This window comes from Saccostrea echinata, unplaced genomic scaffold, assembly GCF_033153115.1.
Source record: "Saccostrea echinata isolate AGI-Se365-2 ecotype Australia unplaced genomic scaffold, CSIRO_AGI_Sech_v1 ptg000012l, whole genome shotgun sequence".
Classification (NCBI taxonomy): Eukaryota; Metazoa; Mollusca; class Bivalvia; order Ostreida; family Ostreidae; genus Saccostrea; species Saccostrea echinata.
Window position 1 is genome coordinate 13,878,533 of NW_026889761.1, and position 13,759 is coordinate 13,892,291.

The following is a 13,759-nucleotide window of genomic DNA, read 5'->3' on the forward strand; positions in this document are numbered from 1 at the left end:
ATCCCCTGCCGATCGGTCACACCCGCCGTGTGCTCCCTGTCATGATTGGGTAGTAACGGGAAAATCCGTCAACAATATAGTGTGTAAATTATGGAGTAACAATTAGTATGAAAAACGTCAGTCGGCATCTGACCCAATGACAAACTGTATTTGCCGACAAGGTCATAGTATCTGACCCAATGACAAACTGTATTTGCCGACAAGGTCATAGTATCGACCATAGAACGTACGAAATGACGACTTTAAACGAGACAGCTGATATTCTTGTTTCTTGCAACTATATAGTTAAATTTTGAACAAAAACTCCCAATTATACATGTAGAACCAAAACTGTAATGATACTGAATTTTATTGTTTTACAATATTCATAATTTTGATGCAGTAGATCGGTGAAAACATTCAATACATTATATGTTATGAAAAATTTGGTTTCTCGTATATAGACATGCATTTGCAAGTCCAAATTGTTTTCGCATTGAAGCAAGAAGTGTAATATAAATTATTTTATTGTATATTTATAGACTAGAATTTCATTGCACATTTAATTTAGAGCCCTTAATGGCTAAGGCTATAAATCCATTAGCATATAATAAGCCTACTGTGTCAATCATAACAATACTTAAAATATATATAAAAAAAATATTTAAAAAATAAAATAAATGATAAAAATTAAGCCCTAAAATCATTGGCAAGTACGAATATTTGTGCATGCACCATGTAATGTTGGCAGTGACTATACATCGCTGATGTCAGATAGTTTTGAAGACCTTATTTCTTCATAAATATTGTTTAAGCTTTCCAGCGAGCGTCTCTCCAATGCGGAAAATTTGTCTGTTTCCGTCTGACTAGCAGACGATGAAATGGGAGTTTCGTATCCGTCTTCATCTTGGCGAGAATAACTATGATTGAGAATAATATCGGGGGTGTTATTCCTCATGATTGTCTGTTTTGGTGGATTCATCATGTAGCGAAGCTTCTCCCAGAAACACATGTCATGGTAATTTACCACTGTACTTGAATGAGATTTCACAAGTTCATTTAAATTTCTTTGTAGGTTCATCCCTTTCGGATCTTCCAAAAGAACGATTATGAGATTATTATTTCTTCGAAAAAGAGTTTGAAATGAGTTGTAAAATGCACTATTCTTCCATTCATGATCATTGAAGTTTTTAGACACCAGTAAAATCGTCCGTTTAGATCTGTCAATGTTGCACGCGATTGTTTCTTCCATAGTTCCACCCACTGGAAAATCTCTGTAATACACACAAAGCTTATATCCCAGTTCATTCTCCAAACGTGGAATGAATTCTCGTGTGACGTAATCATCATCCCTATGACTGTAAGCAAGGAAAGCATCATAAAGTTTGTCATTTTCTCCTACGTTTCCCTTTTCGCTTCGACATTTACAACTGCAACGAAAAAATGGACTTCTAGGTCGCCAGAGACAAATCGAAAGCACAATAACGCAGGTTGCCACTACTATAGAAGCAGCAATAGCTGCAAGAATGATCAAAATACTTTGGGAACTTTGAATTCTGTTCGGTTTTCTTATCACTGTTACTTTATCTGATGTAATGTTGGTACATATTTCAGATTTCACGTCTTTAATGCTAACATTCCGAATGAGATCTTCGGTTATGCAATACAAATTGTTATAATCAGAAACCATCACTGATTTGTTAGTCAAAACTGGCAGAAATTCCACCATGAAATTACAGTCACAAGTCCACTGATTTTCTGCAAGAGTCATTTTGCTCAAGCCCCAAAACAGTTTTAATGCTGATTCTGGAAGAGTTGTTAATAGATTGTGGTCCAGATAGAGTTCAGAAATTGATGTCAGTGAAGAAAAAGCACTTTTATCTATGTATGAAATTTTGTTATATTCAAGGTGGAGTTCCGTCAAATTCCAAAGTCTGGCGAAAACCCCATCAGTAATACTTTGGATGTTGTTCTTGTTTAAGTACAGTACCCTCAGTTGAGATAGTCCAATAAAGCTGAAGTTTGCCAGAGTTGTAACACCACTGTGATCCAGGTGTATTACTCTTAAATATATTAGACCAACGAAACTTCGAGAGTAAATCTCTGAAATATTATTTCCATCTACAGAAAGTTCTGTTGTCAAGGCCGGAATATTAGATGGTAATTCTGTAAGACCTCGATTTGAACACTGAACAAAATGCATTGCCATGAAGTCTGAGCTGCTGTAACAGGAACATCCAGGGGGACAGACAAACATACAATCACAAGGCTCAAAATCGCAGCAGAAACAGTTATCAGTACACTCTTTTTCATAGGTGCACAACATGTTGTCTGATTGTACGGTGTAAAGTGGAATCGGTGCATCAATCCGATAGCCACTGTGACATTGAAGAAGATACATGTCCCCTACGACCGGGAAACCGGTATCCATACTGACTTCGTTCACTTTTTTCCTTAACCAGATCATATTGCAGTCACACCTGAATGGGTTTTCTGAGATATAAACCATCATTGTTTTACTTCTTTTTATGGGAATGGCGAGATCGTTTATTGCAAGTGTCGATAATTTGTTGCCTTTTAAAGAGAGCTTCTGAAGCTCTTGATAACTGTAGAAGGCATACTCTGTGATATCTTTCAAATTGTTGTAAGATAAATCAAGATTTTCAATATTTTTGGGAAACATTCCACTCATTAACTTAGTTGACAACATATTGGAGCTTAAATCTAAGGATGTAAGTTTTGACAAATCCTGGAAAACCATGGAAATGTTTTCTAATGAGTTATTTTGAAGAGAAAGTGTCATCAAGTTTTTGAGTCCCTCAAACGTGGCCTTATGAACTACCCATATTTTATTGAAAGACAAATCGAGGGATTTAAGACTAGGTACATTAAGGGACTTTTCCATTACAGTTCCACCTATTCTATTTCTTGAGAGATCTAATTTTTCCAGATTTTTTAGCCCTTTAAAACAATCGGAAGGCAGTAATTTTATCTTATTTGATTTAAGGTCTAGTGATTTTAGCATTTTCAGTCCTTTGAAATCAGGCACCAATCCGAGGTCATTATATGAAAGATCAAGTTCTGTAAGAGCTTCTAGATCAGTAAATGCTGCTTTTTCAATAGAACTTATTTGATTTCCATGCAGATCTAGAGAAAGAAGGTTTTGAAGTCCAAAAAAGGTTCCATTTCTTATCACTGATAAATTGTTCTGATCTACATGCAAAAACTGCAATTGAAGCAAGTGCTGAAAAACTTGAGTTGACAGATCTGAAATGCTATTGTTTCCGAGGTCCAGGTTTTGCAAAGAACTAAGGTTCCGTAACACAGTCCTGTTCAGGGAAGTTATATAGTTCCCCTGTAATTGAAGGTCCTTCAACTTATGAAGCGTAGATAATGAATCCCAAATTGTATCACTGAGGCCTGAATAGTCAAGAGTTAAAACAAGTAATTTTACAGGGGTGGAAAATAAATCCTTCTGGACAGATCCCAAAGGATTTCGACCAAGTCCTAATATCTTCAAGTCATTATTAGAATCAAACAGCGACACCGGTACCTCAGAAATGAAATTGTTCGTAATGTCCAAGTATGCCAACTTTTTTACATCTGCCAATGCTCCTGCCTCTAAATTCACGAGGTTTCCGTCAGCAATGCGCAAGTCCTTCAAATCTGGCATGGTTTTCAAACTACCAGATGAGATGTTAAAGATGGAGTTTTTGTCCAAAATTAGAGTGGACAGTTTTGATAAAACAGTTTTATTTTCACATATAACACCGGTAGACTCCATTGATTGAAGATCGTTATCTGTCACATTTACGTATTTCAATTTTGAAGAGAGGCATAGATCTGGCATTTTGGTCACATGACTTGAGGTAACCGTTATGTGAGTTAGTTTCGGTACTTGATGAAATACAGAACTAGCCATCTCCAGCGTCCCAGTTGATTTGATTTCAACTTGTTCGAGAGACTGCATTCCGGACAAAAAATTTTCTGGCATATAAGATATTCTGCAATTTTCTATGCTTAGTCCCATGAAAGATGTGAGGGCACTGAACATATTATCACGCACATGCGAAACAACGTCCTCAGAAGTACACATGATATACAGTATACTGGTGATCTGGGTAAGAATGACGGAAAAGTTAGCGGTGGGGTGGATGTAGTCCAGTCGACAGACAACACTTACGACCTCCTCGTCTACTTTGCCTTGGTAGCAGTTGCACTGTCTTGGGCATGGATATGCCGTCAAAACATCGGCACTTTGCGTGAACCCAGCAATGATTAGAATGCCCCATACCAGGACAAAGTGGTCCCTGTGAAATAAAAATCAAATAATCTTTATGTAATTTTTTTTTATTTTTGGCCAATTCAATGCAAAGAAAATCCATGATAGAATTGTTAGTTGTATATACATGAACATGAAGACATCTTTTGTATTTGCCAATCCAACTTCAACATCGCAGAACGTCAACATGTATTATACTGTGCATAAATCCTTCACCATGCAGTTTTCACCCTCTGACACAGTTACTCACAGCAACTTCTTATAGGTTAAATGGTTAATTCCCTCAAGGTGTCAAATAATTTAACTTACCTGTATCTATTCTTATTTTCGGAAGTAGTATGTTTCATTCTTTTCTTTATATTATAGAAAAAAGTTTGTTTTTGTTTTTTTGGTTTGTATTTTTTTAAAAAGTTCTATGCCAACGTAAAATCGTTTAAATGTCTAAAGACCCCGCCCTCTGTTCAATCAATTATTGACTCAATCGCAAGATATTTTAAATATTTTACGCATTCTATTCATATTTGTTGAGCACTTACGCCCCACTCAAATATGCTTTGGAGAAAAGTATCAGAACGAGCTCAAATCTCGAGGGGTACATATAGAGCAAAATTTAGTACATATAGATTCCCTGTCGAAGTTAACGAAATGACTGAAAATATTACACATACATTGTACAAACATACTACTGCTTCATGTTCATGTTTGAATGTCGGATGTATTTATAAATTTAAACATGACTATGATGACCGTGAATCATATTTGTAACATCTAATTATATTATTCGTACTACATTCATTACTCAGTATATATATATATATATATATATATATATATATATATATATATATATATATATATATATATATATATATATATATATATATATATATATATATATATATATATATATATATATATATATATAAATTGTAAATATTATTGAAAGTTTTACTACATTTTGATAATATCTCTAAATTTATATGACTGTTATTGAATATTCTAACGTTTATTAAATATTCTAACGTTTATTGAATATTCTAACGTTTATTCTTCATATTTCAGGCATAGGGAAAAGTCTTTTTTTTTCTCTACACACACTAGACGCTTGTTTAAAATCTTGTGACAAACTTCATTATTGAAAAAAAAGCTAAAATTAAGTTGAAAATTTTGAAAATATCAATTAGAGGCAAAATACTTATACAGAACGCCATGAATATACTTGGTAATATTCTCAGCTGTTATTACAATTTTATTAAATAAAACTTTCACAAACTTGACTTATCATACCAGTAGATTGTGTAGGCTTACATGTAAGAAACTTGCACAATATCATGCAATTTTTTTTAATATTTCCTTTTTAAAACAAAGCTTGCATTCCTCATTTTAAATTATCTATGTTCAAGACATGTTTTCTCTTCCGTAAACATACCTTTTTATTAAGATTTTCTTTGCCTGTCCTGAACACGTGTATCCTGCATAGATCTTACAGGGGAATGAATAATCATTTAAATCTCAAAAGAGTTTAAACCTAATCATCAAATCGTGGGTGTCAAAAATTATGAATGGAAATAGAATTCGCTTATTTCAATATATTGTCATTCTAAAAAAAAAATGTCAATAAATATTTTTGATGTAATCTCTACTTCCAAATATTTCTAGAAATACTGTAGGAGGACAATATGTTTTCTTCGCAGTACATAGAAAAATGTTTTTATTCCATAGGATGACAATACCTCTTCGATATAATTCAACATATAATATTTATTTTTATGATAATTAAGGAATGGCTTGTAATATCCGGAAATTTATTATCTTTACTTTTTGGTTTTGTGTTTTAGATGTCTGTCACTTCCTATATAGTTTTAGATAAAGATGTGTATTGAACACATGTGTTATTATTCTATTTGGATCGTTCACCAGTAATTACAATAACATTACATTGGCGACGAGGACGGAGACTTCAAAAAACGCGCACCTGAGGATCGCCCAATACGCCATTCCAGGTCGGCAAGTGACTTAACAATAAACATTAACTTTCGATTTGCAATTTCGCTCCACGTGTGATCCACATGAGAAAAATGGCGGCACTTCCCCAGTTTCCCCCATTTGTACTTCATGCAGAAGGAAGCACGGCGACGCGATGGAGAAAGTGGAAAGAACGTTTTGAAAATTTAATTGTTGCTATGAACGTTACAGATAAGAAGCGTCAAAAGGCTTTATTGTTGCATTATGCAGGTGAGGAGGTGCATGATGTTTTCACAACACTGACCCTCGCGGAAGGTGAGGAAGATGTTTATAAACAAGCTGTAGATGCTTTGAACACGTACTTCGTCCCAAAAAGAAACAAGGAATATGACATTTACAAATTCCGGCAAGCAAAACAAGAAACAGGTGAATCCATTGACACATTTCACACCCGCCTAAGGAAGCTGGCTGAAACGTGTGAGTTTACTAACGTCGAAAATGAAATCAAGAGTCAAATTATTCAATCATGCAGTTCCTCAAGGCTTCGTCGAAGAGCACTCCGTGAATCCGAAATTGATTTGAAACAACTGCTATTGCTTGCAAGATCATTTGAAATTAGTGATGCACAAGCTACAGGGATCGAAAATGAAGGTGCGGCACTGGTTAATGCAGTGACAAGGCCCCCAGATAACTCACGTAGAAAGCAAACACACAAAGGAGGGACCAGAAATGGGAGAGGCAGAAGTATACAAAGAGGAACATGTAGAAACAGAGGAAACTCAGAACGACGAAAACATGAGAAAACATGCCATCATTGTGGAGGACCATATCCTCATACTGGACAGTGCCCTGCTAGAGGCCAAAAGTGTAGATCATGTGGTAAACTGAATCACTTCGCCAGGGTGTGCAAATCCAAGATGGTGAAACAACTCCAAACAACAACAACTGAAGTGTCGAGCTCTGAGGACGAATATTCCTTTCATATCAACAAACCTAAGGGAAACAGTAAGCAACCAAAAACCAAAATAAGAATGTTCGGCACAGACGTGGAAATGCTAGTTGATACTGGAACAACAGTGAACATAATTGATGAAACTTGTTTTGCCAAACTCAAGGAACGTCCAAATATTGATCATACTGGTACAAGGGTCTACGCATATGGATCCAAAAAGCCAATAGACTTAGTTGGTAGTTTCAGAACTGAAATTTCATCTATCACTCACCGTACAAAGACAACTACAGAACTATATGTTGTGAAAGGAAGTTATGGATCACTTCTCAGCTACCAGACTGCAGTGGACTTGGACGTCATACCAGTTATTCGTTTAGTCACGCCGTCCAGAACTGAACAGATCATTGATGAATTCTCGGACAGATTTGAAGGCATTGGGAAAATAAAAGACCTACAGTTACAGATACATGTTGATGATACGAAAGCGCCAGTCGCACAGCCGCATAGGAGAATACCCTTTCACATGAGGAAAAAGGTGGAAGCTGAGCTAGAGAGACTTGAAAAACTTGATATTATAGAGAAAATTGAGGGACCCACTCCCTGGGTTTCCCCTATAGTGGTAGCCCCTAAACCAAAGAAGCCAGAGGAAATTAGGATCTGTGTTGACATGAGGCAGGTGAACACTGCAATCAAGAGAGAACGGCATATTACACCCACCATAGATGACATCATACTTGACCTAAATGGATCTCGTGTATTCTCAAAGTTGGACCTCAACTCAGGATATCATCAGGTGGAACTAGCACCCGAATCACGAAACATAACAACATTCACTACGCATGTTGGTCTACGGAGGTACAAACGCTTGATATTTGGAATCAGCTGTGCTGCAGAAAAATTTCAAACTATTATCAGAGACTGTTTGGAGGGACTAGAAGGCACTCGAAATATCAGTGACGATATAATTGTGTTCGCAAAAACACAAGAGGAGCATGATCAAAGGCTCAAGAAGGTACTACAGAGGTTACGTGAGAAGAACATAACCTTGAACAAGTCAAAGTGTGAATTTAACAAGAACTCTGTAGAATTCTTTGGATACCACTTCAGTGCAGAAGGGATGTCAGCAGACCCAAAGAAGATAGATGCCATTAAATCAGCTACAGCTCCACAAAATGCAGGTGAACTTCGTAGTCTTCTGGGATTAGCCAACTATGTCTCTCGCTTCATACCAAACTTTGCAACAATTGTGGCTCCACTACGTGTTCTCACTCACCAGAAAACTACTTGGCATTGGGGAAAAGAAGAACAATCAGCATTTGATGAACTGAAGGATAAACTAACTACTGATGTTATGGCCTACTTTGATTCTGCAAAGAAAACAAAGCTTCTGGTTGATGCAAGTCCAGTGGGACTCGGAGCAGTACTCACTCAAGAGGGAAGGATCATATCCTATGCAAGCAAAGCTCTCTCTGACGTGGAAACAAGATACTCCCAGACGGAAAAGGAGGCGTTAGCCATAGTGTGGGGAATTGAACACTTTCATCTCTACTTATTTGGTGCTGAATTCATACTTACTACAGATCACAAGCCCCTGGAGATAATCTTCAATAATCCAAGAAGCAAACCCCCAGCCAGGATCGAAAGGTGGAGGTTACGATTACAGCCATATGACTTTACTGTTGAATATCGTCCCGGGAAAGGAAATCCAGCTGATTATATCTCCAGGCACCCTCTGAAATCAGAGAACATACTCCGACACTCCAAGATAGCAGAGGAATACTTGAATTTTGTTCTGTCTTCAGCAAAGCCAAAAGCACTATCACTTACCCAGATTACTGATGCATCCAACAAAGACCCTATCATTCAAGAAGTAATATCAAGAATGCTGAAAGGAGAGTGGAAGTCAACCCCAAAAGATGCTAGAGTCCAACCGTATCTTCGCATTCGTGACAAATTGACTATTGCACCAACAGAACATGGCAGCATACTACTATTTGAAAATAGAGTTGTCATACCAATCACCCTTCAACAGGATGTAGTAGCACTAGCACATGAAGGACACCAAGGACTGGTCAAAACCAAGCAGCTTCTACGTGACAAAGTCTGGTTTCCTGGAATTAACCAACAAGTTGAAAATGCCTGTAAACAGTGCGTACCCTGTTTAGCTTCTACTCCCACAAACCATCAGGAACCGCTTCAAATGACAGAAATACCGAAATCACCATGGTCTCGGGTATCAGCTGATTTTTGTGGTCCGTTTCCGACAGGAGAATATGTACTAGTCATGATTGATGACCACTCCAGATATCCAGTGGTTGAGATACTAAGATCTACTTCAGCGAAGTCTGTAATACCAGTAATGGACAAGGTCTTCTCGCTATTTGGAATACCGGAAGAGCTAAAGACAGACAATGGCCCACCATTTCAAAGTCAGGAGTTCAGCAAGTTCTCAGAATATCTTGGCTTCAAGCACAGGAGGATCACGCCATTATGGCCAAAGGCGAACGGTGAGGCTGAAAGATTCATGCGCACTCTTGGTAAAGCTATTAAAACAGCCAACGTAGAATGCAAAAACTGGAAACAGGAGATGTTTACATTTCTTAGAAATTATCGGGCAACACCCCATAGTACTACAGGTCAGTCTCCAGCAGAAGGACTACTAGGCCGTAAAATGAAGACAAAACTACCTGAAATGGTGGAAAGGAAGGACAAGCGAACCGATGTATACAAGAATGATAGACAAGCCAAGGAGAAAATGAAATACTATGCAGATACAAAGAGCAAAGCAAGAGAATCCTTGTTGAAAGAAGGTGACACAGTTCTAATAAAGGTTCCAAAGGAAAACAAGCTTTCGACTCCATTCAACACTACACCTTATGTAGTAGCACAGAAACATGGAACTCAGATCACGGCAGAAGGAGAAGGTCGCAGGGTAACACGAAACTCGTCCCACTTCAAGAAAGTTGATATCGATCAGGATGTTCTGAAAGATCCAAAAGAGCGTGAGGAGGAGCTTGAGGAAATTGAAATTCCTAACGTACCGAATGTCCGTCAGGAGAAGCCAGAAATCCAAACCCCGACAGTTCAAGAAAGTCCATTATCTTCCGTCCCGACCGGTAACAAAAGGCCTTCGCGTGCAGTGAAAATGCCCGGATACTTGAAGAATTATGTGCTTTCTTAAAATATTCTTTGGATGTGTTGTGTGTGAAATAATCCAATATCTGTGACTTTATTTGGTTTAGCAAAATATGCTTTATTCTAGTCATGATTATTCTAGTCATTCAATGTGTATTGTGAATCTCAAGTTCATGAGTCAAATAAGCTACTTCTACGTCAATTATTGTGAAATGTAAAAACAGTTAAATTAGCCAAATCTATGTACTTAAATGTTTTAATCTTCTATTCAAAAAAAAAAAGAAAATGTGATGTAATATCCGGAAATTTATTATCTTTACTTTTTGGTTTTGTGTTTTAGATGTCTGTCACTTCCTATATAGTTTTAGATAAAGATGTGTATTGAACACATGTGTTATTATTCTATTTGGATCGTTCACCAGTAATTACAATAACATTACATGGCTCAGTATACATTTCCATCTCATATCTCAAAATACAACCATTGCTGGATATTAATTGTACTAGATACCCCTGGAATAGAGGGATGTGTATTTGAGGAACAAAAATACCTGACCTGACCTTAAATACATGTACCTTCCTTAACATATATACGCCCCCTCCAACCAAGCAGGATAATGATCTCTAAAGCCTTCGGGTTTTAACACAGCTGATTTTGACTGAAATGCATGTTTCATTTTCACAGGCTTTTACGCATTTATTTATATATATTACACAATAACATACTTATAAGAGTACATGTTAACAAGGTTTGCAAGTCCAATTACGTAGTAAGAAATAATTACATTCATATTCTTACAAGTGGGTACAGCATGGCTATTGAGATAAGGAACTTAACTAATTAGCACTAACACAGGAGAAGCCAAACCAGGGCCATCTGACTCCTGTTATGTTCCCTGTCAGAAAACCACTTCCACTGTAAAGAATCGCAATCTTTACACGCATTATAAACAAACATGACTAACTGAAAACCCTTTGTTTAGAATAGCAGAGAAAAACTGTCTAAAAAATTCATGAGAAAATAATTTGGCTGTCTAGCAACGAAGAGTTCTTCATTTTTTTCGGTTGGAATACATGATACATTTAGATAGTTTTTGGTTTATTTCTGTAAAGGATGCTACTGGATTTTTGTAGATAAGATGTGGTTTTCCCTGCAGTGGTGCGGTGTAAGAGATCTTCCTATTGAGATAAAAGCTCCCTCTTCACTGATAAATATAACGTGCTCACCGAAATTCTTATAACACTATACAGATTGTAATTCTTCAAAAGTAAAGTAAGGTTTTGTCGACAACAATTGTGTCTTTTTCTTAATATGAAATGTAATAGAAAATAAAATAGAAAGAAAATGAAATAATCAAGGAATTGAAAAGAGAGAGAGAGAGAGAGAGAGAGAGAGAGAGAACGAGAGAGACTGAGACTTACATGTTGATTATTCGAATATCCATAAAAAGCAGAAGAAATTACATCCATTTCTTTCCTCTCTTTTCCCCCTAATTTTAACGCACATTTCACAGCATCTGACAGGCTGCATTCTCTGTTTAAAATTTGTTCGATAATGTCACATCATTAAGTCCCCAGGCTATAGTTTTTCATCCTTGCCGGAAATTAAACCCTTCTTAATCAATAAATTTACTCAGTTATAAAAAACAATATTCTTTAAAATAGGCCTTGAAAACGCCTGCGAACAAATTAACGCTGGCGACTCGTTTTACTTTGTAGCGTGGTAAGACGAATGGATTGCACTTGATGTATAAAACAATTTGAAGTGTTGGACCAGCCTCTTTACAAGATGGGATCTCAGCATGTATAGCGAGAAAGGAGAGCAAGTGAATAATAACGTGAACTGATTGGTTGTAATAACCATGTGAACATAGCACATACAACAATCAACAGTTAAATTGTTCATTTTAAGCTTGATATTAACTCGAAAAATTTAAAACAAAATGTTTGTAGTTATATTTTTTATGATTGTCTTTTTTTATTACAAACTTTTTTGTGAAGATTTAAAATATCTTCACAAGTTTGAAAAAGGATATCCTACATTTGTATGAAACACAACACATGTTCATGCATAACAGTAGATTTTCTCGTGAATATGAATTGCAATTTCCTTTAAAAAGTAAAAGTAAAAAAGAGAGGGCTAGAGTTCACTATTATAAAAGCGGTTTTAAGTAATTAAAGGTACAAATTTATAACTGATTGTGGAGTGCAGTCAGAATTTTTTTTTTTAAAAGTCACTTTTTAATTTACTGAATAGGTGAAAATGAAAAAAAAAAAATTAGAAATGCCGATTAAATTTCGAGTTTCTTTGACACCCACTCAATAAGATAAAAATAGAGACTTCATACACCTCAAGAATTTTAATAGTCGCATTGTTGAAGTTTGTAAGGGCTTGAAGTGCGAACGAACAGATTTAAAATGGAACACACCTTCCCTTCCACTATATCCACTCTTTCTGCAAATGGAAAATATATGCGTAGAAAATTTAGAATAAGGGTTTTTTATTTAAGAAAATTTATCCTCGCCATTTGTACGTACTTATATATACTACATGTATTTCATATGTATTTCACAGTATTAGCAAAAACGCATCCAATGGACGCAGGACAATTTAAGGTGTGAATGGACATTTTAGCGGGAATTTTTTTCGACATTTTAGGTGAAGATCAATTGTTAATCTGTTTAAAAAGCAAAAGGAAATTTTTAAACAATCAATGTAAAGTCAGCAAAAATAGATCGGCTGAATAATGACTTAGTTAGAGATTTCCACATTAAAGATTTGAAGTCTTCTCTTAAATTGAATAAAACTAATACGTACAGAATTTTTGAACATATTTTACTGATTAAATCCAAAGGATTGGAAACAAGTCCTTCCATCAGATTGGTCCATCTCCTTGATTATGGCAATATGTCTTGCAAAATAATATAATGTAATGTGAAATTTACAAGTGAAATTCTGTTAGATAACAGTAATTTAAAATCTAAAGTTTCAGTAATAAATTTAATAATAAAAAAAAAAAAGTTCTAATCTGTAAAGGCAAATTTACATCACCCCATTATACGGATTCGTTACAACAGTGATCAATTCATCAATTTTAAACGGGCGGTTAAAAAGATTATTTCGAGCATTTGGATAATTTCTACAAACAAAATAGAACTTATATACATCTTTGTATTAACAAATGAACAAAAAGAACTTCCTGTGTGTTACATGCATTTTGACAACAGATTATAATAGGGTTAAATCGAGGGTTGTTCATTCTTTAGTATTTCAATCATATTTTCAAACCCAGTCATAAGGTAGATACCTATACATAAGCATAATGAGTATAACCCCTTCCCATCTAGAATGTGACTCTTTTAAAAGTAAAGCTGAAAATCAAAGATCCGCCCATGAGTGTGAAATGTCTTGTAGCTAGCTAACTGCGGAAGAAGATTGCCTTAGT

General features: G+C 35.9%; 1 protein-coding gene across 1 annotated transcript; it reads right to left on the reverse strand.

Annotated features, from left to right (window-relative positions):
• Positions 1-331: 331 nt before the first annotated feature.
• On the reverse strand, positions 332-12,020 carry LOC133185400 (toll-like receptor Tollo). Its single transcript, XM_061320580.1, has 2 exons — positions 11,736-12,020; positions 332-4,289 (listed from the first exon to the last, which is right to left on the reverse strand). Exons 1-2 carry the CDS (start codon positions 11,756-11,758, stop codon positions 734-736), a joined length of 3,579 nt encoding a protein of 1,192 aa, XP_061176564.1. The 5' UTR covers positions 11,759-12,020; the 3' UTR covers positions 332-733.
• Positions 12,021-13,759: the final 1,739 nt, after the last annotated feature.

What these genes read in the sequence shown, in the direction of transcription:
- LOC133185400 (XM_061320580.1), bottom strand. Translation starts at nt 11,758, where the DNA reads ATGGATATTCGAATAATCAACAT. An exon ending in GATATTCGAATAATCAACAT is followed by an intron (nt 4,290 to 11,735) that starts GTAAGTCTCAGT and finishes TTTATTTCACAG; the next exon opens with GGACCACTTTGTCCTGGTAT.